Source organism: Aspergillus sclerotioniger, assembly GCF_003184525.1.
Source record: "Aspergillus sclerotioniger CBS 115572 chromosome Unknown BO94scaffold_4, whole genome shotgun sequence".
NCBI lineage: Eukaryota > Fungi > Ascomycota > Eurotiomycetes > Eurotiales > Aspergillaceae > Aspergillus > Aspergillus sclerotioniger.
This window is the reverse complement of record NW_020290994.1, coordinates 1257398-1283779: the sequence shown is the minus strand read 5'-3', so window position 1 is coordinate 1283779 and position 26382 is coordinate 1257398. Positions and strand designations below refer to the sequence as shown.

The following is a 26382-nucleotide window of genomic DNA, read 5'->3' as shown; positions in this document are numbered from 1 at the left end:
CATTCCAGCTCTGACCACGATTATATCGTGGTCTAAGAACCACTAATATTCCGGTCATCCTCCTATCACTTAGGATGACGAGACGCAGTACTGGATGCTATCTTTAAAGAATCCTAGTATAAGCCCCAGCCAAACAAACGGGACCTGAGAATGTTGCCAGAGAATGTTCGGCAATCCAAGAACACGATATGCCATGCCAAATACAATCACTACATCTAGCATAGTGGACAGGTGCTCAACGATGATGCTTCATATATACTTCTAATGCTTCTAATCTGCTCGGCTAACCTGCCTGGACGCGGGCCACCTGCCTCCCACCGCCCGCGGTAAAGGCAACGTGACGACTTCCGCCTCCGCGGATGGGCCTCGCAGCTTATACTCCAACCCAGTCCACCCTCACTCATTTCATCCCCCTCAATTGCCCCTCGAACCCGCCGCAATGGATCCCTTCTCTGCCGAGGGCGGTAGGTCATCCCCATTGAGCGCAATCTCCCCTCATGCCCACCCCCACTAACCCGCCTCGTCTCCCCCAGAGCTGATCAACATCCACAATGCCTTCCACCAAGGCCAATACGACTCCGTGATCGACTTCGATACCTCCGCCCTGTCCCCCGAGAACCACCTTCCCGCTCGAGTTCTGCAGCTCCGCGCCAAGATTTCCCTCGGCCAGACGGACGACGTGCTCGCCGATGTCCAAGGCGAGGAGGAGACCCCCGATCTGGCGGCCGTGAAAGCGCTGGCCCAACAGGCTTCCGGAGATGTCGAATCCGCATTGCAGTTGGTCCAGGACCTTGCAGAGAACTACCCCGATAATGCCAGTGTACAGGTCCTGGGTGGGACGTTGCTGCAGGCTCAGGGACATAGTGAGGAGGCGCTTGCTTTGTTGACCAAGCATCAGGGGAACTTGGAGGCGTGAGTCTAGCTTTCTTCTCTTTACTAGAGAGGGAACTTGGGATTGCTCGGAGAATGGAGAAGCTAATTGCTGGTCTAGTGTCGCCTTGATCGTCCAGATTCATCTCCAGCAGAACCGTTCCGATCTCGCCTTGAAGGAGGTCCAGGCTGCGAAGCGCTGGGCCCAGGATTCCCTCTTGGTTAACCTGGCTGAGTCGTGGGTCGGAATGAGAGTCGTGAGTGCTACCCCATGCTGCCAATACCCTCCAATTCAATCTGTAAAGGAGCCATGGAACTAAATTATATGTGCTTTAGGGCGGCGAGAAATACCAAGCTGCATTCTACGTCTATGAGGAATTAGCCTCCGCACCTAGCACCGCCGCACCTCTGTCCATTGTTGGTCAAGCCGTGGCAGAACTTCATCTGGGTCGGTTGCCCGAGGCCGAGGCCGCCCTGTCTGCGGCACTGGAGAAGTTCCCCGACGAGGCGGAATTGATCGCCAATACTATTGTGCTGAATGTTTTGGCGGGCAAGCCTACGGAGGAATTGGAGCAGTACGTGGTTTCCCCATCAAGGCCTCTGTTATTATTGGGTCTGCCAGATATAACTAACATATTCACTCTCTCCAGACACCTCGAACAAACCCACCCCTCTCACCCCCTCCTCTCCGATGTCCAAGAAAAGAGTGCATTGTTCGATACCGCGGCCGCAAAATACGCCCCGAGAGTGTCGGCTTGATTTAGGATATCCGTTGTTAATGTTTTTGTGCCTCTTGCTCGCTCGCATTTCTACATTGAGCCACCCTCCCATTTTCTATCCATCTTGTACTCTGCCTCTCTCCTGCATTCCCATTCTTCTGGCTCCCTGGGCATGATCTTGTTTTCCATGATGAATTGATACGACGGCGTAGCTATGTATTATCTAGATATTGTCTAGCGAATGCCCTACTTACCTATCTAGTCACTCCCACCCTGTCTGCTCTTGTTCTACAGTTGGATTGGTTTAGATTTATCAATACAGTCCGATGATTAGACCGGTGTAATATGAAGATAGAAGATCAACATGTCATCTGGACTCCAATTTGCTCGCCCTACTATGGTTATATAGTTTCCTAATATCCTATAGATGCCCAGGGGTAGACAATAAGTTACCTTAGCACCGGAATTCAATCCTATCTGCATTTCGCCTGCAATAGCCATAACGCTGCAAGGCAGTCAAAGCCAAACTCACAATCGAGCACCCAGCCAATTTATTATCGCCTGACTCTGCTGGGTGTCAACACCAACTATATCCGCCGCATAGACAGCCGCAACATGAGTTTCGCCCTGTCCAACGACAAAAACCGTATTGGGAACGACTTTCTATACGGAAGAAGGAAAGTCACGTTAGCCGGATACTTAAACAAGCGAATAACAGACACGAAGTATATGACAACAAAAAGATAAAGAAAGCCAATGACCGTGGTGACAGCCGGGAGGGGCAAGGAAAGGGAAAGGCAACTCACCTTTAAGTTCTTCACGAACTCCTCCACAGACGAGAACAGAGCCTCATCTCTCCCCACAACAATCAGGACATTCTCCGTCTTCAACCCCTCCCACCACTCCAGAGGTGCTCTTGCCGGCTCACTCCACGGGTCTCCCTGCCCACCCTTGCCCACCAGATACGCATTGGACCAAAAGTCGAGGCCTTCGGCAGTGACTAGATCCTTGAATGCGTTTTCCTGGACACTAGCACCGTCGGTTCTGTAACTGACCCAGGGAGCGTGACCGAACACGCCAGCCAATGGCTGGGAGATAGCTAGCGGATCGATGTCCGGGTGTGGATGGGTGAGATGTAACAGCACGGCAAGAGAGAGGTTTCCGCCGGCGGAATCACCGCCCAGGAAAACGTTTGCTGGGGAGCGACCTGTCTCGGTGAGGATGTAACGGAGAGCTTCGAGGGCTTGGCGCAGTTGCGTGGGATAGACGGCGTGCGGGGTGAGAGAGTATTCAAGGAAGAAGACGGCAAGGTCGTGCCCTGATTTGTTGAGGTGGTCGATGGTGTGACCTATCAAGTTGTAGTGCTGGGCGTACGCATAGAGGGAAAAGCCGCCGCCTGGACAAGGGGGTTAGAGTCGGAGAATTGAGCTGGGGGGGGTGGTTACACCAGAGGTATCTAAGATGGTTGACGCACCGTGGTAGTACACGAGAACGTTTTTGGCGCCCTTATTTCCAATCCAGTGGCCTTTGGCTCCGTGGTGAAGAGGGACGGTGTCCGGTTGGAGCCCTTGGCGGGCCATGAACTGTCGATATGCTTCATCGGTGGAGGGGTCTTTGAGTCTAAGATCATGGTCAGGATCTACTGTCTAGGCTTGTGTCACTGGATCGAGATGGAACGCACTGCAGATAGCGTGGGGTGTGTGTAGCAAAGAGTTTGCGCACGACCGCGTTGCGCACATGGAGTTTGTATGTCGTGGCGCCATTGGCACCTCGAAAGATAGCTGTGACAGAGGTGGACAGCGCGGTCGCAAAGACGACCAGCTGGCTCCATGTTTGTTGCGCCTTCTCCCAGAAGGAGAGGGGCTGGTCCCAGGACGACATGGTGCGCGAAGGGAGGATGAGAGAGGAAGGAATGCGGACGGTCATGCAAGTCCGAGTGCATGCAGCACCCCCGCTTTATGAGACGGCGAACCACTGCTAGTCGGACTGGGAGAGAGCTGCTACATCATCAAGTGGCTGGGCAGGCATCCAGTTCCGAGGCATGCAGACCGAATGGAAATGCTCGAGCCCGCATATAAACACAGGCCGGTGGAGAGCTCTCGACCGCGGTTCGACCCCGCTGGGGCAGTCACCTCGGCTCACTCATATGTACATCTATCGGACGTCGATACAAGAGGAATGTACTCCGTATGGTATTTGCCTCCTTGATATGATGGCCTGGATATACAGCCTAGTTCCCATTCACCATGTCCTCCTGGCCCGTCAGGTCGCAGAACGCCTTGAACGTCGTAAACACGTCCTCGCCACTGCTCGTGCTCTCAATGATACACTCGGCGTTGGCGCCTACAAAGAACACATAGCCCTCTCGCACCTCCTCGGTCTTGTGGCCGACCGTGATCTTCCCTGTTCCTCCCGTGCAGATGAAGATGCTGGGACCCACCAGTGCATCAAAGGTCGCTTTGGCACTAGCCCGCTTTAGTTCCGTCTTCACCACGCTGAACTCTTCGATCGGAGGGTCGTAGAGCATCGAAAACGAACCACTAGAGTAGGCCGTCGCATTCAACACCGCATAAGGATAGTCCGTCGGCTCCAGCTTCTGTTCCTCGATCGGCGCATAGGAATAGGTCAGCATGTCAGTGAGCGTGTCCACATCCTTGAACTTGGGGGTAAAGCCCGCCCGCACAACGTTATCGGACGATGCCATGCACTCAATGATGTCGCCGGAGATGTATGCATGGATGTCGTCGGCCTTCAAGAACATGGCTTCACCAGGGGAAAGTGTGACAAAGTTGAGGAAGAAGAACACAAATAGTCCGATATCATTGGGGAATTGCCCGTTAAGCCGCGTGATGAGGGCTGCCAGTTCAGCAGGGTTGCTCGGGTTCGTCTCGGGCGTGCTCGTACAAGTAGCGAAGGTGTCAGGGGAATCCTGAGCTGCGGCGATGAGTTTCTGGGTGGCCGCCTCAATGCTTTCCGGAGAGGACTTCATCAGTGACGTGAACAAGGCGCGCAAAGCATCCTTGTTCTTCGCCATCACATCCGAATCGTCTGAGTTTTCCGAGCCCTTGACCGTACTCTCAAAGTCACCAGCAGCCTGTGTGCCTATCAATTCGCGGAGGGGTGCGACCGCGCCGAGGAAATGAACGATTTCGGTCAAAGGTCGGAAGCCGCACAGTCCTTCGAACGGTGTGATCGCGATCGTCATTTCGGGTTTGTGGTTGTCATCTACATGGCAATAGTCAGTCCAGCTGCTTCCAGGTGGTTTCGTAGTTCCTACCAGGGTAGTTTTGAGAGTCCCGAGCATGAAGCTTCTCTGCCAGTTTCTTATTCGGATGGGCTTGAATACTGAGAGCCTTTTGGATTGAGAGGACCTTGAAGAGAAAAGGAAGTTTCCCGCCATAACGGTCGCTAACTTCTTTCGAGATTAATGCCTGGTTGTCCTGGACCATATCGAGTAGGGTTCGCTGGGTCTCGACATCTTTAGAGGGGAGGGAAGGATGGGTGCCCATCCACAACTATACGTCACCGGGTTAGCTTCCAGCTGCTATTCATACCATGAATCCGGGAGGCGAACCTCTGCGTAGGGCTTCTCAGCCTCTATAGAAAAGTCTGAGCCAGCCGTGGTGGCGGCATACTTTGCGGCAGCCGACTCCTGGCCAACCTTGCCTAGACCAGCTTCAGCACACGCAGCCAGCGGAACGATCCAGAATGCGGGGATGCCCTACCCCAGTCATAACTGTTGACACCTGGAAAACAAGGAGACAGAGTATTAGGATCAATTTTTTTTAGACGGGGGGATTTCAATAGGGGAGTGAGGGGACATACCACACTGAAGGCGGAGCAATGGGACCTGCATGGTGGTAATGGTGGTAATGGTGGTGGTGGTGGTGGTGGTGGTGGTGGTGGGGTGAAGGAGGAAGTAGGCTGAGGACGCTGCTATTACCGGCTAGACAGTACCGACAGTATGGAGACGGAAAGTGTGTGTGACCGAGTGAGAGGGAGGGGGGGAGGGAGTGAATAAGTAATTGAGTGAATATTTCAGGAAGCTGCTTCCCACTGACCGACTAGAACCGAACGGTCAAGCCAAGGGGTCTACTTTAAGGATGCAAATGGCGAAAGGAAGGCTTTCTGTTTCTCATCTCCCCGGGCGTCACGGAGAAGTGCCCCTCTCTCAAAGGTGGTCGGTTCCGTTCCAATTCCTACCTCAGTACCTAGAAGTGCTCCATCCCCGATTGAGCGTTGCCGCATGCGTTACGTGACCGGCCATGACCTCTGCCAATCAGAAGGTGCACGGGGCCGCAAAGCGCTTACCGCCTAGCCGCGAAGGGAAGCTTTCCGCCCAGGTTCGCTCTCCGAATGACGGGGTCCCTGAAGCTGAAGCTCAGGTTCCCGTGTCTCCGTCCCAGTCAGCTGGGCCCGACAGGCTTTCCACCCCGGAGAATCCCTTTGCTGCAAACCCTCAGAGTCCCTCCGCTGCAGGTCGTCCCCATAACCTCAGGCAAGGTGCTGCCCGTGGTACCCGAAGCTCTGCCCGGAAGGACCTTCTATCCGCCTTCGAATGGGAAGCGCTGGACATCCAGAACACTAGGAGCTCCGCAGCCGTTGCAATCCCGGCTAAAACCAGTAACCGTCGACCAAGGAAGGCGGAGGCGGCTGCTGCTGCGACTGCTGTCACTGCTACTGCAGACCCGACTTCACCTCCAAAGAAAATGTCCCGGAATCGGCCCAGGGGTCCTCCAGTCCCCAGGGATAACGGACTGGCCGCCAATGAGGAGACTGATATGTGGAACAAGATCCTCCAGGACTTGCGCAAGGCAAAGGAGAAGAATGAAAAGCAGAAAGTACTCGCCGAGCAAATCGCTGCTCTGAATGAGAAGATCGGAAGAGAGGGTGGAAGTAAGTCAAGCCACTTTCGTTCGGTTCGCTCTGGAAAGAAGTACAGCACTGTGTCGACAAATGTGATGTGACACTGTAGGCTGCTCTTCTTTTAATTTCCATGCATTTCTGGCTTCCTTCTCAATGTCTTTGGCGAGGTCTTTTGCTTTTGCTGGGCTGCGCAATCATCCTGTACGCCTACTGGCATGAGATATATTGGCCGTTGGGCATGCTTTAACCACCGCATCTCAGCCCCTTAACCTTATATCGCTGTTAACCTTTGGCCATTGTTTGCTTATTGCAATTATCTCTTGCCTTTACCTGCCCACAAAGAAGCAATATTAACCATTGAAGCAGGACCTTCTCTCAGCGAGCATAACCAGCTGGATAGTCTGTATCGACAAATGCTGAAACTCTGCGAGGACGAGAGAGCTATTCTACAGGATGAGCCTAGCGATGTGATCAAGAACCTGGGTCTTCTGACCGCGCTTCGACAAGCCTCGGAAGCGGAGGCCCCGCAAAATCGCGCCACCTCTTTTTCCAAATCGCGGAAGAAGAGAAATGATCTGGATGGCTCAGCTACGGACTCGCCTGGACCCTCCGGTAATGCTTTGCCAGACAAGGTCGGTCGCACTAAAGGAGGTGTTCAACGTAGTACGAGCGTTTCCAGCACTCAGGTCCGTGATGGCCGTGACATCCGCGACAGTGGTGTGTATGTTAAGATAGAAGAAGGAGCAGAAAGTACCAAGGGCGCCATCGCCGAACGCAGCGGACACCTGGTGGTGGGGGCGGAAGTAGTTTTCAAACACAACAAAAACAAACAAGGGGTCGAAGGGGAGGGTATCCAGTGCATTATCAAGGGAATATCTGGGGACGGAGTGAAAAAACGGTACGGCGTGACGCCCCAGTCTATTCCCACAGAATCATTGACCGATGTACCTTTCAAGGTATGATGTTCAGGACCCCGAACCAAACGAGAATGGTGAACAGGGAGCTGTGTACAAAACCACGGCTGCATCGCTGATCCCTATCCCTCAGATGGGATCAATTTTGCCGTCGTTTGCGCTGGGGAAGCAGGTGTTGGCGAGGTATCCAGATACGACCACATTCTACCGCGCGGAGGTTATGGGTTCTAGGAAGGACGTCTACCGCCTTAAGTTTGAGGGCGAAGAAGATGACAAGGAGATGGAAGTAGATCGACGCTTCGTACTTGATATACCTGGAAAGTGAAGCGAGTCTTGAGTGTCGACGTTACACCACGAGAGATCTACAGAGTGCGGTTGCTCGAGGGAAAACAGCGCAGATGAAAGCGGGGGAATTACCAAGGGGAAAGGCAAGCAAGACAGGAGCAAGGCAGCAAAAAGAAAGAAAGAAAAAGAAAAGAGACCGTGATGTCTTGATTTGCGCCACGACCAGTGCACTATTGATACCCATTGATTGAGCTGGATGTTTTCGATTTGGGAGGGGGGATAGGTGAATATGGAGTTTGGATTGCTTTTGATTGGTATTATTAAGAGCCGCGGACTGCTGGTTACCTTGGTGTTCTTAGAGCAACGATATCGGAAGTCGGTACGGAGTACTACTACTGTTTACTTGGCCGCTGTAACCTCGTAGCAGACTAAAGGATCTAACTAGGTAGAATCCGGTGGTGGCCAGAATCTTCCGGCGAGTAAGAATTACATAAGGCATGTCAGGCCTGACAAATGGAGGGTGAGTCAGCGACTCTCCCCCCGCCGAACCCGCCGCTCTTCCCGAGGGTCCGAAACACATGCGGCGCCGAGATAAGTGCGGGATGACTTGCCCATCGCCGCCCTCACCATGGCGTTTCTCTGCAACGAGTAACGACATATGGTCATGTCCCCTGCCACCGTCACAATTCTTGCTGTTTTTCCATTCTGATCGGTAGCAACGGTCTACTGCATTTGCTCTCTCACACAATTCCGACTTTCCTTCTTCTCCGTCTGCGCGTCGCCATCCGCGCCCACCATGTCGAACCTACCCTCCCACGCCTCCCCGTCCTTTACGGCGCAAGCCGCACCCTCCCACTCCGTGGAAGAGCTCTCCATTGGCACAGACCACACAATATCTTTGCCATTGGGCAGCAGGGTAGACGAGCTCCGTGACAATGCTGTCGACCAGTCTGACAGCACCGGTAGCGACCGAGGCGACCTGACCCCTGCCGTGCCTGCTTCACTCCTCTCCCCTTCCTTTACCCCTCCAGCTACCCCAGGGGGCACATTCAACCCAACAAAGCTGCTTCAGCAGACCCAACAATCTACGCATACGAAAGCCCCGAAACTCCTTCCTTGTCTACCTGAAGTTGAATGCATCGTCCGCGCACGGATTCCGACCACCACCGGTGCGGAAATGTTCCTCCACCTCTACCACAATGACCTGGACAACAAAGAACATCTGGCAATCGTGTTTGGGAACACTATTCGAAGTCGGAGCCTGGACAAGGTTCGCCCTGGGGAAACGGAAATGGATCGTATGATACGTGGAGCCTACGTGGGCACATTACACCCCGGTCGTGTGAGTAGTTGGTATGACGATGCAAACGCTGAAGGCGCAGCTGGAAATCAAAGCCATAGCAGAATTACGGATGGTGGCCCCGTATCAGCAGAGACTACTTTGGCGCAAAGTTCGCCTAGCCAAGCGCCACTGGTGAGGATACACTCTGAATGCTATACCGGAGAGACCGCTTGGTCTGCGCGCTGTGATTGTGGTGAACAACTCGACGAGGCAGCGAGATTGATGTCCTTCCCCATGGAGGAGCTGGCCGAGATTGCATCTCAGCAGGCTGTGCCTGTGCCTTCTAATGCCTCGGGGGGAGTTATTGTCTACCTGCGGCAGGAGGGCCGCGGAATAGGCTTGGGGGAAAAACTCAAGGCCTACAACTTGCAGGATCTTGGCTCAGACACGGTGGAAGCCAATCTTCTCCTGCGACACCCTGCCGACGCCAGGAGCTACGGTCTGGCTACCGCCATCTTGGTCGATCTTGGCTTGGGCGAGGATTCCAATCCCCACGGCATCCGGCTTCTTACAAACAACCCGGACAAGGTTCGAGCCATCGAGGGAGCAAATCGGGAGGTGGTAGTGAAAGAACGTGTGCCAATGATACCATTGGCATGGAGGTCGGGCGGAAAGCAGGGCATCAAAAGTTTAGAGGTCGAGGGATATCTCAGGACAAAGGTAAGTTTCGCTTGTCTCACCTTGCCGGCTCCAGTCCCTGTTCCGAGACCGGCGGTGCTTTTTCTAGCCTTGATGTGGTACTTCTGTAACGTTGGTCTGGACATGGATGCTAACTTGCGTGTTTCAATTAGATTGCGAAGATGGGACACATGATTGAGTAAACCACTTAGATTGATTCCCTGTTTCCTTTGTTGCTTTCCATGTCCTATCCGTTTCACCTCATAGCCGTTTGTCGACCGGGTGTACTATATGAGGCCCCGCGGGTTGGGCCCTGGTAATAATGTACAGCGCTTCGTTATGACACGATCTGATCATAAAAGAGAGAGGAAGACTCTTCCCGTTACGTTTGTGTACTTATAATCTCTGATATCGAAATTCGGACTTGGGATGGCATCTGTTCGCATGTACATCCATCCATCGAGCTGGCGCAGTGGTTGGGCATCACGGTGGACAAGGGTGTGGATTCGGGAGGGGGTGAGGCTTTTTGACTTCGGTACTATCTGAAGGGCGCCCCAGATAGACCAATTGAGATTGAAGTGCCATCGTATCGTGTTGCAGACACCCGAGACAAGTCCTGGGGGGTAGGGGAGGCAAAGAGAGATATATCGCTCGTTGGAGGGCGCCCGAATCCAGAACCTTGGCGAGCGACTCTTGAGGCTAGCGCGGTCAAACCAGAGCAGCGCCACTATGGAAGTTTAGCCCATCCCAAGGACCAAGACACTCGGGATCGGCCATGGCCTGGCTCTGAAGCCTCCTGGTGTCAGGAAAAGGCAAAACGTGGTGCCGATTATTGACTTTGGGGCAACTCCACCGGAGCCAACCAGACTGACTCTCGTCCGGCCAGCTGAAGGACGCCTCCTCCCCAATAATCTTTTTCCCTCTCCTGCTTTCCCCCCCCCAAATGACTCGCCCGCTCCCCTCTTCGTCCTGCTCGCCTCCTCTGTTCTTATATCCTCCCGATTGCCCTTCTCGATGCCACCACTATCCTGCTGCAGTTGAGCCAGATACCTTGCTCCTTTTACTTCAACCGCCCCTCTCCTCCGTTTTGAATGGCCGCTTCGTCCCCGTAACCTGCGAGCCAGGCCATGGCCACCCGCCTTCCTCCTCTGAACGATGTCGCTCCTCCAGCGGCCCTTGAGTCATCATCGTCAACCTCCTCCTCCTTCTCTTCCACGATAGCTCAAGGGCTGCCCACTGTTGCTCCGGCTGCGACTGCTGGCCCGGACGTGGTGAAACTGGAAGATTCCCCCACTCCGTCCGCATTGACCTCCGCGGATGCAGAAACTCCCGCACCGGACAACAATGGACCCCCGGCGACAGGTGCAGGTCGCAAACGCAAATTGAACTGCACCTCTGCGCGAGGCGTCGCGAACCTCACGCCCGACCAATTGGCCAAAAAGCGGGCCAATGACCGGCAGGCCCAGCGTGCCATTCGCGAGAGAACGAAGGCGCACATCGATACTTTGGAACAACGAGTCCGTGATCTCTCATCGCAAAAACCATTTTTGGACCTTCAGGCAGCGTTGAAGCAGAACGAAGTTATCCAGGCAGAGAACAGAGAGATCCGACAAGGGCTGAAGGTGATTATGGATATCATTCAGCCTCTCCTGGGAAAGCAAGACAAGCCGAGTATGTCCCATCCATTCATTGGCAGCCAGGGGAAGAGCTACATTAACCATGTCTTAATGTTTCAGACCCTCTCACTTCCACGCCCTCAGCCAATATTCGAATTCCCCCCATAACCATGACGCCGCCTTTGTCCGACAGCATCCATTTCTCGACCCATTCTCAGCGACCCGCCGCAGGCGAGCATCCGTACGCTGACTCTACTGCGAGCACTGAGACCTCTACTTCCACCGCACATGCGGCATTCACGTCCAGTGCGACCCGCCGCGAAATTACAACAGCCGGTACAGGTTCTTTTCGCATCGCGTTTGACTATCAACGACACAATCTGGCTCACGGTCTGGACTTTGGCGGAACGGATGAACGGATGGGCTTCAACTTCTTGCTCGATGCATCTCAGCGAGTTCCCAAAGTGGAAGGGTTTCGACGTTCCTCGGAGACGCTGAGGCCTCCTTTGAATACATCCCCAACATACCCATCGCCGGTTCATACCGCTATGGCGGAGCAGCCACTGCCTGCATTCCTGACCCCGATTCGCAACATCGCTCCGACATGCACGCTAGATGCCATTTTGTTGGACTTCCTTCACAATCGTCAGAGCCAAGCTGCGAAGGGGGTACCAAAACAGAGTCTCGTAGGGCCTTCTTATCCCAGTGTCTCGTCCTTACTCAATCCGGAGAAAAGCGTTTATTCACACCCCTTGTCAAAAGTTTTCACCGATATCTTGCGGACGTTCCCGGATATCTCCACTCTGCCTGAGCAAGTAGCTGTGCTGCTTCTCATGTTCCTTATTATGCGGTGGCAGATTTATCCGACCCCCGAAAATTACGACCGATTGCCCGAGTGGCTCACTCCTCGTCCGTCCCAACTTCTCACAGCTCATCCGGCCTGGATCGATTACCTGCCTTGGCCACGGATGCGAGACCGCTTGGTAATGTCGTATCATGAATATCCATTTGAGAATTGGTTCATCCCCTTTACACGCACCTTGTCCGTCAACTGGCCCTATGAGGCGACAGATTGCCTTCTGTCTTCGGGCGACGGCGATGAGCTTATGATAAATCCCGTCTTTGAAAGGCACTTCCGCAACCTCAGTAACTGGTCGCTGGGGCCCGCATTTGCAGAAGCCTACCCTTCCTTGGTAGAAACCACAAAAATTCGATCCTCGCAGTGATTCAAAGAAATTTGGATCATTTCCTTGATATGGATTTGATGAATCGAGTATTGCTCTACTCTCGATGCTTGAGGTAATGGTCTGGTCATAATATCGACCGTATCTTCTCTGCCATTCACATCTTGCTGTTACCCCGGGGGTACTCGCCAGCGGTGATGATTATCGTTGACCGAGACAGTCTATAAGGAACCGAGTTGGTGATTGGCCGGAGGCACAATATTTCTCTTTCCTCCCAAGATTCCAGACTGCGAAGTATTCTTGGCTTCTGAGTTGTGCTATCCATGGAGTATGCGCAGGCAACTCACGATTTCTTGGTTCGTCCGAGCCGTCAGGCTGTCGTGCAATAAACCTCTCGTCTCATCACGGCGATTGTGCATAACTCCCGGTTGGCCGTTGTGCCTCGCACAATAATTGTGGGTACAACCATGTCCAGGTCAAACCCAGCTTCAAGGATAGTCACCGCGGACAGACAGCGGGTTTCTGTCTCCATTGGGGGATATTGCAGCCAGGACCATCTCAATAGCCCGTAATCTTGGGATCAATGTACAAATATGATATGAGGAATTTGACGCCGAAAAAGACCGTTTATGGGGCCAGAGACGGCTTCTTTCTGTGCTTACCAACAGTGGCGCCTGCCAATCATTATTTGGTCTACTTATAGACTGTTAGACACAACTAACTATAGCTGGAGTAGTGTCTACAACAATCGTATAAAGTCATATATCTGTGTTCAACTAAGAATAATAAATTTGATTAGTGTATCAGGAACTTCCCTGTCGAGACTTTTCATTCCAAAACTGGAGGCCGGCTTTCTGGCGCAGCACTCCGTACATGGAACTGCTGTCCAAGCATCCGCCGGCATACTTCCTGGCAGCCTCCATGTTGTCGAGGGAAACCTGCAGACCCGGCAATTCAACGTCATGGTCCTTGGCCATAGCAAATGCATGCTTCGCATCCTTGATAGCCAGGGAAACGCCGAATCCGGGACGAGAGTCCAGTGGCGGTGCATAGGCACCAGTGGTCAATCTGCTGGCATCAGCAACTAACACCTCATCTCAGGGTTGAGGAGATAATGAAGTGCATGTATTCTACTCACCGCTTCGAATACCCCCCAGCCACGGGCCCAAAGGCCTCCCCGATGAGTTCTTCCATCGGCCCAGTCCCCAATCCCGTCCGTTCAGCAAATACCTGCGCTTCACCCACAGCTTCCATCATGTTCACGGTCACAATATTCCTAGACACATTTTCACATTAGCAAGCTTCCACATCCCACGAAAGCCCTTTATATACGTATGGAGTATAGACTCACCCTGCAATCTTCAAAAGTGAAGATCGAGTAGCATCCTCACCACAATCAATCACCTTCCTCCCCATCACATCCTGAATCAACGGCTTCACCACTTCTGCCGCCTTCATAGGCCCACCAATAGCAAACACCAACTTCCCATCCACGGCGATCGGGTTCCCGCCAAAGACAGGAGCAGCCAGGAAAGCAGCCTCCTTCTCCTTCAACTTTGCGACAGTCGCGCTCACCGTCTCGGGGTGGACCGTTGAACAGTCAACGAAGATCTTGTCCTTAAGGGAGTGCCCGGACTCGATAGCCGAGGAGACAAGTTGTTGGAGGACTGAGTCATTGGAGACCTACTCCTTGTTATTACTGGGCTTGGCCTTTCTATATTTAGAGTACGGTAGAGTGTTCAGGGAATGGGCCATACCATGGTGAACACAATTCCGCATTGCGCAACGAGCTTCGAGAAGCTGATTTCGGGCGTGCCACCGAGCGCCTTGAGGGCATCGCCGCGGGTCATGGTTCGGTTGGAATAAATGAGACTTGGGGCTGTTTTGCTAACGAGATGCTTTTGGAGGTTGGTGGCCATGGCGAGGCCCATGGAGCCGAGGCCATACTAGATGGGACTGGAGTTAGATCTTGGGTTTCTTTATCTGTTGTTTATCTCTTTCTGAAATGGGGGAGGTAGTACGTACCCAGCCAATTCGAGTCATAGTGTGTTTGGTTGAAGGGGTGGGATGTACGAGGGGTTTAGAACGATCGGTTATACATTCAATGGATTGAGCAGATAGCTCTGGGATTATGTAGGTATCGGGGAGGGCTGATGTCGGGCGGGCCCGATGCCGGCGAGCGGCGGTGGTATCTATATGGATCGGTTGTGGTTGGTGGGTGGTGACCGATACTATCTAGCGGGATGACTTGGTACTAGGTAGTAGTATCTATCTACCTAGGAGTAAGTACTAAGTAGCGATTAAATTGGATACATACCGCTTTTGTTTGATTGGTGTGGGATCCTACTTGGTGGTGATGCTCCCCCGAGCAGTGGCAGGCACCAAACTCAGGCATTAAGGCTACAAGGCTACAAGGCTACAAGGCTACAATGCTGTAAGGCAAATAAATTCGGAACCTCAGGCAGAAATGGCAGACACCGCCTCAGGCATGGTGGTGGCAGACCCACCTGATTGGGGGGAATCCTGGGACTCTGGGAGGCGCTCCCACTCCGGCCAGACTGACTGACTGCCTTGCCTGCCTGCTTGTCTGTACTCTCCCTCCAGACGTCATCCCCATGCTCCTTTGTTTTTGCCCCTCCGGAATTGATTAATCTTGCGAACTCTCCCAATCTACTCTCATCACCATGGCTGACATGCCCATTGGTATGTTCATGCATGATCCCCCTCTTCCCTCCCCTCCCCCTTCAAGCTCTCCTTGTCGGTGCCTGTACCTCCCGTCCCTCCAGCTAACCAACCACTCCCTCAGTGCTCGACGGAGGAACGGGTTTCCTCAAGGTCGGATATGCTGCGCAGGTCAGTCCTCCCCTCTGTACCATTGGAATTCGCTCCCTTGCTTACCTCCCTTGTCCTCTATACAGAACTTCCCCGAGCACCAGTTCCCCTCGATAGTGGGGCGGCCCATATTGCGAACGGAGGAACAGGCAGGCGACATTGTCGTCAAGGATATTATGTGCGGAGATGAAGCCGCCGCTGCCAGATCAATGCTCCAAATCAGCTATCCTGTATGTCTTTCTCTTGTCTCCGCCCTCCCGATCGCTCCTTTCCAATGTCCGGCAGACGTGTTAATGCCGGGTCCGGCTGGTATAGATGGAGAACGGTATCGTGAAGAAATGGGACGACATGCAACACTTATGGAACTACACCTTCTACGAAAAGATGAAGATCGATCCTACGGGCCGCAAGATCCTCCTGACCGAACCCCCCATGAACCCCCTGAAGAACCGGGAGCAAATGGCTGAGGTGATGCTGGAAGGCTACAACTTTGGTGGCGTGTACGTTGCTATTCAAGCTGTGCTTGCATTATACGCTCAGGGTGAGTCGCAGGTCCATGCTCACATTTTCAAACGGCAGTTCTGATCGCCCCCTTTTGACAACCCGCAGGTCTTAGCAGTGGTGTGGTCGTGGATTCCGGTGACGGTGTCACCCATATCATCCCCGTCTACGAATCTACAGTCCTGAACCACCACATCCGCCGACTTGATGTCGCTGGTCGTGATGTCACCCGTAATCTCATTGCCCTCCTGCTCCGCCGTGGCTATGCCCTGAACCGTACCGCCGATTTCGAGACCGTGCGCCAGATCAAGGAGAAGCTCTGCTACGTGTCCTACGATCTCGAGCTGGACAAGAAGCTCTCAGAAGACACAACGGTCCTGGTCGAGTCCTACACCCTCCCCGATGGTCGCGTCATCCGCGTAGGCAGCGAGCGCTTCGAAGCCCCGGAGTGTCTTTTCCAGCCGCACTTGGTGGATGTCGACCAGCCCGGTATGGCCGAGCTGCTCTTCAACACCATCCAGGGTGCCGATGTCGATGTACGCTCCAGTCTGTACAAGGCGATTGTGCTCAGTGGAGGAAGTAGCATGTACCCCGGTCTGCCTTCGCGGTTGGAGAAGGAGATCAAGCAATTGTGGCTCACCCGGGTACTGCAAGGAAACCCGGAGAGACTGGGCGTACGGCAATCCGCATGACTCCCCGCAATCGGAACCGCTAGCTAACTCCGCGATCCAGAAATTCAAGGTCCGCATCGAGGACCCGCCTCGACGAAGACACATGGTCTTCCTGGGAGGTGCTGTCCTTGCCAACCTGGTATGCCCTCCTTATTCCCCACCCGACTAGCCCCGTCATCGCTAACAAATACCCAGATCGCCGACAAGGAGGATATGTGGGTTTCTAAGCAAGAGTGGCAGGAACAGGGCGCCCGTGCCCTGGCCAAACTTGGCCCTAGATAGTAGTACTACTACCTGCATACGCTACTCGATTTAACCTAACCTACCACCTCGATTGTGATCCTTTACCGTTTGTGCGAATTGGAAAACCCCCTTCCGCATCTTCCAAGCAACAATTCTTTCCGGCCCCCTTTCTGTTCGATATACGTACATACAGCAACCACCATCCTCTTGGTCTCGGGGAGATCAAGAAATGTCATATAAGGAAGGATAGTATTTAACCATCCTGCATCTTGTTCCCATTATTTTACTTCTGTCCCCTCCTCTTCTCCCGCCTTCCTTCCTCTCGTGTAGCTAGTATAATAACGGAGGTGGGTACTCCGCCCTCCGTACTTCTGACGGATCTCTCTACATTCGACGTTGAAAAGACAACCCGAAACAAAACTTTTAGTTCAACAAACAGATCCGTTCCTCCCATGTCTATGAGTGTGTATATAAAATCCAAGCTGGAGTACTCCCAGAATTGCGCACGAATCTTGCGTGAGCCCGAAAATAAATCAAAAGAAGAAAGATATAGAAAGATGAAGATAATCAAGACACCATTGATCGGGCCATGCGATCAATGATCAGATGAAAGACAGTAGAGAACACAAGACTCCAACAGGTGAGAAGGGTATATCCGGTCTAAAGTCAACGTCTATTCTTCACTGTCCGACTCAGTCTGATCATTCTGCAGGGTTTTCTTCCGCTCTTCATTCATTTCCCGATATGTGCTCCAGGTCAGAAGGAAGAAAGCGCCGATGATGAGAATGCCGCCAATAATGGCGGCGGCCGAGGGAGGCTGCCCGGTTCGGAGCCAGTCGGCGATAGCGACGAGGAAAATGGTGAGTAGGGCGGCGACGGACGAAAGGACGGGGGAGGTAAGGGAGATAAGGACTAAGAATGAACCGGAGAATGCTGATTTGGAGAACAGCCGTTAGCATACCTATGTCCTAGATTTCGCGTTTAACAAGGTCGGGATAAGTGATGAACTTACTAGCATTGGCAAGGACAGAGATCATTAGCATCCATGCAGTTTCGCCGGTGGGCCAGCGAAATGTCTCCAGGCCGGTGATATGAAGGATGGGCAACGGGATCCAGAGAACGAGAAGAGTGAAGCATCCAATAAGGCTGCCAAAGGTGTTGGCAAAGATCATGCTGCGGCCGGCGCTGGTGCCCTCCGGAGGGCAGGCAAATCTCTTATAGAGCACCTCGTACAAACCATAGAGTACACTACCAACTCCGATTATGATGTTCCCTAGAAGTCTGTTTTCTGCCTCATCATGCGCTTTGCCGACCGTGCCATCGGCTGTCTTCTTGCTCTCGTCTCTATCTCCGTATGCGACAACGAGAACCCCAACGATTGCTACCACGACGGCGAATACTTTATCGAACCGGAGCTTGTCTTTGAGAAGAGGGATGGAAAATGCGTAGGCAAAGAAGGCGGAGCAGTTGTAGATCGCGGTCAAATCACTGGCTGTTGTCATGTTGACCGCAACATACCAGGAGCCACCGGCGATGGTAAGAGCAGTAGTGACGAACGCAGTTGTTCTAAGCATGTATCGAACTGGAGAGCGCTGGGAGTCGCGGGAGGTGATGTGTAGATCTTGAGCTTCCACCATTTTGGCTGTAGATCGAAGAAGATAGACATGTCGCCGCCAAAATGCCGTCCACGAAAGTTTCCGTTGCTGCAACCGGAGTATCAGAAGTTGCGCCGGCCAAAGCAGAGTCCAAGAACCGTGTGTGAGGTAGCTATGTTTCAAGATCAGGTCAGAAGTCTGCATCGCCTGACGGGAAGGGATCCATGTGACTTATGCACTACTTACAGCATGCAGTATGGCTTATCCCAGTGCAACTCATGCTGAATGTATACCGCCGTCTCGGTCTGGACGACAAAACTAGTCAAACTCAGCAAGAGAAAACCCGACGCAATCAGGTATTTGCGCCGTGTCTCCTGCTCCGCATTGCGCTCCGGGCTCAACCCCCTGATTGTGGGCCGCCGCGAATGGTGTAGCATGGGTCTGCCCTCTGCCTCCCCATGGCCCAGGCTGGCGTTTGACAGCCGTCCTCTGCGCTCATCTTTGAGCAAGGGTTGATTTGCTCGGGTGTCAGCTGGTCGATGCATGGGTGGGCGATTCATAGGCATCTCATCATCTGAATCGGGAGAGTCGAGAACCAGCTCGGGATCCCTAATCTCTCGTGGGCCCGATGATTGCGCGCTGTTTGAAGCCACCTTGTCTCAATCTTCTGTTTATGCCCTTCAAGGGATAACAAAAGAGGGGAAACAACAACAAAAACAGTATAAACCTTTTCTGAACTCCTGCGGCCTGCAGCTAAGGGGCTAAGTGACAACAAATCGCAAGTGCAGGGAAAAGCGGGCTTATCGGCGGGTCGCGGCTTTGCAGACCAACGGGAAGGACAGAAGGGGGATCGAATTTGAGAAAGGAGCGTTCTTGAGGAGATGACGCGATAGATATTAGGAAGAATAGAGGTCAGTTGCCCTCAGAAATGAGCGGGTGACGAGGACATGCAGCTCGGTATATAGTGGCGGCTCCCGGGGAGACTCCGCCGCTGCGGCCACGTTTGCCAAGTACTAAGTACGTCAAGACGAGAGGGATCGAAGAACCGTAACCGATATCCAACACAAAGAAGGATAGCAAAGAAACCTGCAAGGGAGACAAGAGCAAGCAAAGTATAGGACTAACGGAGAGCAAGGAAGCCCACGATCCAGTGGAGGAGGGGGGGGGTGGGATACGAGATATCGCAAGCGCGGTTACATTGCAGTTAACTGTCGGGATCCAGGGACGGACGGGACGCTTGGCCATTTGATACGGGGTTCAAAACTTCATACATCCTTAGTACGACTGCCCGGCTGCCCGGCCTCTGACTGGTCCGCGGGGCCCCATTCTAACTCGGATTGGGAAGGCGCGTCTTTCTTGCACGTGATGCGATGGGGCGCCCGGGCACCTTCCGCAATTGGAACACGCTGCGTCTTTCAGGGTCGACCTTAAATGATCCTATTCTTATTTATAGTATCAGTCTGACTTATTTCACATTGAACACCCATCCGAAACACCAGACTCCAAGAGCCTTCGGCAGTTTGGCTATCCCCCCCCACTTAATGTGCGAATCGGAAATCCAAACGCCGATTTCCCTCGTCTCTAGTGGTTGCGATGTAGTCGATCCTTTGGTCCTCGGTCATCGCGTTCCATTTCCGGTCCCGCTGTCGGTTCCGCAACATATAGTACGCCTTGATTGCCAAGTAGAGGGCGATGTTGACGCTTACCAAGGATAAGAGGACTCGGTTTCCGACCACATAACGCGGTGCATCCCCTGCGCGTGCCTTGTCAGCCGATCCCCACAGCATCACTGATTGCTAGTGAAGCGGAACACTTACGATCCTCATATATGTTCGAGGCGATGATGGCTGATAACTGTACAGCCATGTTGTATATCGCAGCTGCAATGGCCCGAGCTCGCACGCTATTTGAATTGCGGGACACCCACCCAGCTTGGAGTGGATGAGCTAGTCATGTTCACATCAGCACTCTCCACCTCAAGGAACCTGGTCTCCGCGTATATATGACTCACCATTAGGGAAACCTAAAAACAGGGTGAGAACGGTCCACACGATCCATTTGTTCGTCTGGTTCAGATCCACCACGTTCATGTATATGATGAATGGCAAGCACCAAAGCTGGGCCACAACTCCCATCAAGGCGAGAGAACCGAAGATCTCTCCGGCATACGTAAGGGCGATCCTTGTCACGATACTGAGAACCTAGCAGTCTGTCAGAACCATTACGCGTAAGCTGGTCGTCGAACCTATTCCACATACACTGTAGGGAATAGATAGCAAGATTGTATCAAAGGTGTTGAAACCATAATCTTTTATCTGCAAGGTAAAGTATTGCGAAACGGTAGCTGTTCACGATCTTAGCCACAATCCTCGGGATCTAACAATGGGGTATACTGACTATAAGGTGCTGAGAACAGGACACCAACAATGTATAGCGGCCATAGATCGAATTCTTTGAGGCTCATCCATACGAGCTTGGCCGTTAGCGGTTGACGGTTATGCATTGAGCCTTTACTCGGGTCTTCTCGTAGGATACGATTGACCATTATGGTTTCCTCCCTACCTCTGTCTTAGTATCCTATTCTTCAGTTTCACCAGTGCCTTGGCCTACCTTTCTGTAAACCAGCCCTTCTTTCCACGAGCCCAATGAGCTGTTTGCGTCGGTGAAGGCGGCAAGAGAATGATTGCAAGGAGACCTAGTACTAGGGTTAATAGTCCCTGCGCATGTTAAGCAACATCCTGTTGAAATAACGGGGATGCCAGCACACCTCAATCAAGAAGAGCCATCGCCAACCGGCTTGGCCACCACGACCACCCAGATGAAGGATTCCAAACGCGAGGAACCCTGCGAGCATGTCTGCCAGAGAAGATGCTGCATACCAATATCCAAGGCGTATAGACAACTCATGATGCTTGTAGAAGTAGGAGAGATACAGGATGACCTGATCATAATTAGGCTGGTGTAATAGAGACAACAGGGGGCAGAACCACTAACAGTGGGAGTAAAGCCTCCCGACACTAATCCTATCAAAGCTCGACAGACCAGGAAGGACACTCTGTTTGAGAGCCAGAATTGGCAGCTAGCAACGATCGACCACGAAATCATCTGTATGGGGATCCATCGGTCGCAACCGATCCTCTTGCTGATGATCTGCGTGGGTATCTCACTCAGAAGGAAGCACAGTCTGTATAGTGTGTTGCCTAGATTATAATCTAGTGTGTAAAAGGCGCGACGCATTAGCTAGGGAATCTGTGCCCCATGGATTATACTAACCATCACGGCTCAGGTGAATATCAGTCAGAAAGTTGTCCGCATTGGCTTGTTCTGATAGAGTCAGTGAACGGGCTGGAGTCAGCTGGTTGTACCACTCACGGATATTGGACTTATCGAGCTCCAGGGCTGTTATCATTATACAGGCCCATACGATGATACGTATATCCAGCTTTCTAACAATTTTCTTGAGAGACTTAGAACCAGGACTAGTTGACATTCGTAGTACTCGGTAAACGTACGTTTTCCTCAGCCCACGTCCATCTTGCTGATGGGTCGAAGCGATGGATGCCCTCCCAATCTGGACGTGGCTTATATTCCTCAACAAGGTCAGGATCATCATATACCGATGGTTGTGTTGCAATAGCGTTAGGATCGCAGGGCTTGGATCGCTGAAACCAAGAACGTTTCTTGCTGGGCGGGTCACCAAGCGCTGTATCGGAAGAAGTGCCAGTAGAACTCTGCGTCACACATATCACGGCCTTCTTCTCGATATCCGATGTGGTAAAGGTACTTGAGCCCTCGCTTGGGTCATCCTTATTGACAAGCGAGCGAGCAATAACAAGGGGCATCTTGTAACAGTAAAGATAAAACACCGACTGACTTTCTTGCGCCTCGGGAATTGGTGTCCCTGGCGAGTACATTTATATTTTCAAGCCATCTACCCTAAACTTCAACCGTCATTAGACTTGCGTAACAGGCAAGGAGATATGTAAAAGGCACTATCACGGCTTTGTGCTCACATGGTCCTTGTAATTGCCGCATCACTCAGCTTGGGGATCTAGATCATGGCGAGGACGCAACTTCCAATTGACTGGGGTCTAGACGAACCAAGGTCAACTTCCAAGAATAACCAGGCCTGTAAGCCCCTGGGGTTAGCAGCCAGACGGCAGTCGATACCGCTGATGCATGCTATTGGTGTCGGACGATTCTCTGCTGTCGATGCATGACGGTAAGGTAACATTGCAGCGTGCACCTGGTCCTCTTTGCGCAATTTATCAAGCGCAGAGAGAGAGGAACTGGGGAACGATGCAATTTACCTTTCCCAAATTCCTGAAAACTAGCCAAGTCTAAGCTTTCCCTGCATTCATAACACTCCGCCGTGTCACGTCCGGAGATAAGCCGTCAATTCGCCCAAGGATATACTCTCCTCGGTGGCACAACGAAGGGGTATGCGGAGTTGCAAGGAGGAGTCGGCGTTAAGACTTTAGGGGAGGTTCTAGGCGCAGAGATCACAGAGAGTGGCACAATTACTGTCAGGTGCCTACCCCAGATTAGCCTCGGAAAATGGCCTATTGGGAGGGGGGAAGTGTCATGCAAGGGTGCAGCATACGGCTAGAGTCCATTTCTGACGGTGTACCATGCGAGGATCATCCCTGAGCAGCAGATGTCTAGCGCCAGCCAAGCTTCAAGCTAGAACCATTCATTCCTGTAATTGGATGCTTGCAGCATGGATCCGGCAGACTGCAAACATCGGACAATCCCGGGGTGAATGCAGGAGAAAGGGATCTGGCTCGAATCATCAAACATCCCGCCCGAATACCCTCCCATATCGTCCCATGGTCCTATCCCAGGTCTGGATGCCAACCATGTAAGTCGGGGAGATATGCAATCGTTGCTTGGGTACCACTGAATGAGCCAGATACCAATAGTCATGATACAGGCAATTGCTCCTATCACAATGCTCGCAGACATCACTCGCTCCAGGGTCAGAGTGTTAGCGTGAGTTGCCGACTTCGACTTCGACGGGAAGAATGGAGGGGAAGCAAAAGGAGCAGGGAGAAGAAGGGAAGTGAGTGGTTGCACACATGTGCGGCGCAGTCATCTGCCTGGGGATGCAGCCGGATCTCGATCTAGACCAACCGATAAATTGTGATTCACAGGCAGTCCTAACACCGGTTCACCTTGACTACACGGCCTGGCCTTGTATCTGCGCTTTCTCTATTTCCCCCCCTATCTAATCAGGACAGGTCGTATGACACCTTTTAGGGATATTTTACCGCAAAGCGACTTGAGATTGGTGTCAGCCAAGAAGTTCAGTTTATCAAGATGTATATACGAATCTCAGCCGCCGTTACTCTTCTGATCTGACGAGTAAAATAGTCCCGTTGTGTACCTAGGCTTTGGAAGTGGGCTTGAACAAGACCTCCTTAGTATCATAAGTATACTTGAGATCAAGATGCCAATAGTTGGGAGCTGATGACTTCGCGACCAGCCATGCCCTGTCCAAAGCCTCGACCACTTCTTCAGGCAGTGGGCCTTTCTGGATATCCTTCAGGTTGCTTTCCAGCTGAGCAAGGCTGCTAACGCCCACAAGAATCCCATCACGGCCATGATCGTTCATATTCAGCGCAGAGTGATGGCGAATCCAACGGAACGCGGTCTCGGGCATAGTCAATCCATGCTTCTCCACAACAGGCTCAATAATCCGCAAAGCGTCAAACGTCGTATCCTTGAAATAACGATTGCGGTACATCGACCCGGAATGAGACTTATCACTGTATCTGCCTTCTGCCGGCACATCCTGGGTCTTATACTTGCCGGACAGGATCCCACCAGCAAGGGGGTTGTAAATTACTATATCGATGCCGTATCTCTTGCAAGCGTGAACTAGCTCGGTTTCAATGCCGCGAGCTAGGGTAGAGAAAGTCAGAGGTAATCCTCACGTCACAGTCTAAGTTGGCATATACACGTGGGATAACTTACTGATGGCATTGTACATGGCTTGGTATATCGTCGGCCGGACCCAGCCTCGCTCGTTACACATCGTCACTATCTCCGCGACCTCGAAGGCCGTGTAGTTACTCAGCCCGAGCTCTACAAACTTGCCTTCCTTATGCAGTTCATTGAGAGTTTCCAGGGTTTCCGCAAATGGGACAGACCGATCGGGAGCATGGAGATAGAAGATGTCGGCCGTGTCGGTCCCCAATTGATTCAGGGACAGCTCAAGTTTCTCCCGAAGAACATTAGGCTTATGCTCTCCCGGGTTATGGGGATACCACTTTGTTGCCAAAGTCAGCCCACGTTCCTTCCAATTGGCTTGGGCAGTGAACGCCTCCTGTTCACCTCCCACGTAGATGCGCGCAGTGTCGATCTCTTTGAAACCTTGCTGTTGGAAATGATCCAAGCAGAAATTAAAATCGTCAAGAGAAGTAATACGAGCACCCTTGGATTCACTGGGACCAAAAGTCATCAAGCCAAGGATGACTCGTGGCGTGGGGTTTTGTGCGATAAGAGGCATGTTGGAATTGAACAAGGCGCTGCGGGGACCATTTGAGCTGAGATGTCTAAGTTGGGACAATGATTTTCAGCATACCTTTGTAGAACAAGTTGAGTATTTTGGGTAGTCGGTTCCAAGGAACAGCAGTGTCTGGATGGCGGCAAGAAAATCAGCCTGGGAGGAAGGGAACAAGAAGCCAGCCGGTAGGAGGGGCTCCGATAGATAAGCCAACCTGCTTGACGGGTTCCCCGCACTTATTTCCTCCGGTCGTCCCATGGCTCCCGACCATTGTGGCTTGAGGTGTCGATGACGAGCTGTTCTAGATATTACCCGATAACACGAAGCCCACAGCGATTTATACTCCGGGTGCCAAAGTGGTGAGTGGTCAGTGGTGAATGGTGAGTGCTGGATAGGAAGCTCTGACTAGCTCCCACTAACCAGCCCGCTATCGGCGTCCTCCTCCTGCAACGGTGACTGACTCGTCTTTCTCTCCCATCCCAGTCTTTCCTTGTCTTCGGGCTCTCACATCATCTTCAATATGGACGTGCCAACCAAACCAAGATACACCATTCTGGTCATTAATCCCAACACCTCTTCGCACATGACCAATGCTCTGATACCCATCCTGGATAATCTCGGACACGGAGGCATTCAATTCGACTACTTCACAGCTCCTGCGTCCGAATCCGTCAAGGTCCACGATGGGAGCTACGTGGAAGGAGTGCCTAGTATAGACTCCGGTGAAGATTCGGTCAAATCGGCTCTCTACTGCATGCCCTTTATAGAGCAGTTAGTGACCGAATATGACGGCTTCATTGTGGCCTGCTTCTCAGCTCATCCTCTAGTCGGCATGCTGAAAGAGAAGGTCAGATCGATTGAAGAAGCAGAGTCATCGGGTGTCCCCTCGGAACTGAAGGTCAAGAAAAAGTACGTGACCGGCATCTTTGAAGCGGCAGTCCTTGCAGCGTTGGGCGTGATCAGTTCTTTTCAGACCTCGAGCAGCTTGGGCTTTGGCAAAGCCCAATCCCGAGATAAATTTGGCATCATCACGACCGGTAAAGTCTGGGAGGCCGAGCTCACCAAAGCCGTCGGCGATATGCTCGGCAACTCGGGAGATTTTACATCCACTGGTCGGTTCGCTGGCGTCGAAACCACCGGGCTGACAGCCGTTGAATTACACACCACCCCTCCTGCAGAAGTCCGCAAAAGATTGGTCGAAGCGACGGAGCGGCTCTTAAAGAAATCGAATTGTCCCGTTGGTGCGATATGCATGGGTTGTGCCGGCATGGTGGGCATGGAAGACGCAATGAGAGAGGGATGTGTCAGAGCCTACGGCCGGGAACGGGGCAATCAAGTCAGGATAGTCGACGGCGTTATTGCTGGAGCTGGAATGCTTGCCACAGCTTGCAAAGCCGGATTCTAAGGCGTTGTTTACAAATGGGCACTCAAGCAGGGAGGGATTCCCAATCTTGACACGGTTGATACCGCGGGGCGTGTCATGCTGGCAGAAATATCGAACTACGAAAAACGAGCGGCAAGCTATATTCAACTCCAAGAGAGAATGTATTATGTAACTTAGTTTATTTACAACCTCAGCCCGAGGATTCACAGAATGCACATTGTCTGGTGCTTTCAA

General features: G+C 52.5%; 13 protein-coding genes across 13 annotated transcripts; 6 read left to right on the top strand and 7 right to left on the bottom strand.

The window, feature by feature from the left end:
- Positions 1 to 378: 378 nt before the first annotated feature.
- BO94DRAFT_531744 (putative Coatomer subunit epsilon) lies at positions 379 to 1950 on the top strand. Its single transcript, XM_025610968.1, has 5 exons — positions 379 to 464; positions 534 to 912; positions 992 to 1127; positions 1207 to 1445; positions 1521 to 1950. The coding sequence occupies exons 1-5, from the start codon at positions 440 to 442 to the stop codon at positions 1627 to 1629; spliced, it is 888 nt and encodes a 295-aa protein (XP_025471568.1). The 5' UTR covers positions 379 to 439; the 3' UTR covers positions 1630 to 1950.
- BO94DRAFT_531743 (putative 6-hexanolactone hydrolase) lies at positions 1951 to 3178 on the bottom strand. The gene is made up of 3 exons (XM_025610967.1): positions 3064 to 3178; positions 2396 to 2985; positions 1951 to 2252 (listed from the first exon to the last, which is right to left on the bottom strand). Exons 1-3 carry the CDS (start codon positions 3167 to 3169, stop codon positions 2118 to 2120), a joined length of 831 nt encoding a protein of 276 aa, XP_025471567.1. The 5' UTR covers positions 3170 to 3178; the 3' UTR covers positions 1951 to 2117.
- A 489-nt stretch (positions 3179 to 3667) lies between these two features.
- On the bottom strand, positions 3668 to 5649 carry pmi1 (mannose-6-phosphate isomerase pmi1). Its single transcript, XM_025606657.1, has 5 exons — positions 5415 to 5649; positions 5315 to 5335; positions 5164 to 5255; positions 4867 to 5104; positions 3668 to 4814 (listed from the first exon to the last, which is right to left on the bottom strand). Exons 1-5 carry the CDS (start codon positions 5443 to 5445, stop codon positions 3820 to 3822), a joined length of 1377 nt encoding a protein of 458 aa, XP_025471566.1. The 5' UTR covers positions 5446 to 5649; the 3' UTR covers positions 3668 to 3819.
- A 44-nt stretch (positions 5650 to 5693) lies between these two features.
- Positions 5694 to 8104, top strand: BO94DRAFT_531739 (SAGA complex component). The gene is made up of 3 exons (XM_025610966.1): positions 5694 to 6485; positions 6822 to 7353; positions 7412 to 8104. The coding sequence occupies exons 1-3, from the start codon at positions 5855 to 5857 to the stop codon at positions 7692 to 7694; spliced, it is 1446 nt and encodes a 481-aa protein (XP_025471565.1). The 5' UTR covers positions 5694 to 5854; the 3' UTR covers positions 7695 to 8104.
- A 346-nt stretch (positions 8105 to 8450) lies between these two features.
- On the top strand, positions 8451 to 9817 carry BO94DRAFT_582190 (GTP cyclohydrolase II; the record flags this gene model as incomplete). The annotated part of the gene is made up of 2 exons (XM_025615464.1): positions 8451 to 9656; positions 9788 to 9817. The coding sequence occupies 2 exons, from the start codon at positions 8451 to 8453 to the stop codon at positions 9815 to 9817; spliced, it is 1236 nt and encodes a 411-aa protein (XP_025471564.1).
- A 458-nt stretch (positions 9818 to 10275) lies between these two features.
- On the top strand, positions 10276 to 12514 carry BO94DRAFT_284847 (bZIP transcription factor). Its single transcript, XM_025606655.1, has 2 exons — positions 10276 to 11285; positions 11351 to 12514. The coding sequence occupies exons 1-2, from the start codon at positions 10742 to 10744 to the stop codon at positions 12454 to 12456; spliced, it is 1650 nt and encodes a 549-aa protein (XP_025471563.1). The 5' UTR covers positions 10276 to 10741; the 3' UTR covers positions 12457 to 12514.
- Positions 12515 to 13217: 703 nt separating this feature from the next.
- On the bottom strand, positions 13218 to 14457 carry BO94DRAFT_582188 (NAD(P)-dependent oxidoreductase; the record flags this gene model as incomplete). Its single annotated transcript, XM_025615463.1, has 5 exons — positions 13218 to 13482; positions 13553 to 13690; positions 13766 to 14097; positions 14172 to 14360; positions 14440 to 14457. 5 exons carry the CDS (start codon positions 14455 to 14457, stop codon positions 13218 to 13220), a joined length of 942 nt encoding a protein of 313 aa, XP_025471562.1.
- Positions 14458 to 15012: 555 nt separating this feature from the next.
- BO94DRAFT_284770 (actin-related protein 2) lies at positions 15013 to 16822 on the top strand. Its single transcript, XM_025606653.1, has 7 exons — positions 15013 to 15117; positions 15221 to 15267; positions 15333 to 15476; positions 15562 to 15787; positions 15856 to 16421; positions 16480 to 16557; positions 16614 to 16822. The coding sequence occupies exons 1-7, from the start codon at positions 15099 to 15101 to the stop codon at positions 16698 to 16700; spliced, it is 1167 nt and encodes a 388-aa protein (XP_025471561.1). The 5' UTR covers positions 15013 to 15098; the 3' UTR covers positions 16701 to 16822.
- Positions 16823 to 17334: 512 nt separating this feature from the next.
- On the bottom strand, positions 17335 to 18822 carry BO94DRAFT_553663 (uncharacterized protein; the record flags this gene model as incomplete). Its single annotated transcript, XM_025613673.1, has 3 exons — positions 17335 to 17594; positions 17674 to 18428; positions 18503 to 18822. 3 exons carry the CDS (start codon positions 18820 to 18822, stop codon positions 17335 to 17337), a joined length of 1335 nt encoding a protein of 444 aa, XP_025471560.1.
- Positions 18823 to 19039: 217 nt separating this feature from the next.
- BO94DRAFT_284813 (uncharacterized protein) lies at positions 19040 to 19676 on the bottom strand. Its single transcript, XM_025606654.1, has one exon. It carries the CDS (start codon positions 19499 to 19501, stop codon positions 19169 to 19171), a length of 333 nt encoding a protein of 110 aa, XP_025471559.1. The 5' UTR covers positions 19502 to 19676; the 3' UTR covers positions 19040 to 19168.
- A 118-nt stretch (positions 19677 to 19794) lies between these two features.
- On the bottom strand, positions 19795 to 22098 carry BO94DRAFT_457114 (putative MFS transporter; the record flags this gene model as incomplete). The annotated part of the gene is made up of 11 exons (XM_025607729.1): positions 19795 to 20009; positions 20074 to 20202; positions 20268 to 20457; positions 20515 to 20600; positions 20654 to 20814; positions 20867 to 20973; positions 21024 to 21197; positions 21251 to 21468; positions 21530 to 21580; positions 21629 to 21713; positions 21769 to 22098. The coding sequence occupies 11 exons, from the start codon at positions 22096 to 22098 to the stop codon at positions 19795 to 19797; spliced, it is 1746 nt and encodes a 581-aa protein (XP_025471558.1).
- A 1333-nt stretch (positions 22099 to 23431) lies between these two features.
- Positions 23432 to 25241, bottom strand: BO94DRAFT_284725 (aldo/keto reductase family protein). The gene is made up of 3 exons (XM_025606652.1): positions 24843 to 25241; positions 24233 to 24786; positions 23432 to 24160 (listed from the first exon to the last, which is right to left on the bottom strand). The coding sequence occupies exons 2-3, from the start codon at positions 24765 to 24767 to the stop codon at positions 23643 to 23645; spliced, it is 1053 nt and encodes a 350-aa protein (XP_025471557.1). The 5' UTR covers positions 24768 to 24786; positions 24843 to 25241; the 3' UTR covers positions 23432 to 23642.
- On the top strand, positions 25024 to 26364 carry BO94DRAFT_531730 (aspartate/glutamate racemase family protein). The gene is made up of 2 exons (XM_025610965.1): positions 25024 to 25144; positions 25248 to 26364. Exon 2 carries the CDS (start codon positions 25285 to 25287, stop codon positions 26167 to 26169), a length of 885 nt encoding a protein of 294 aa, XP_025471556.1. The 5' UTR covers positions 25024 to 25144; positions 25248 to 25284; the 3' UTR covers positions 26170 to 26364.
- The last annotated feature ends 18 nt before the right edge of the window (positions 26365 to 26382 follow it).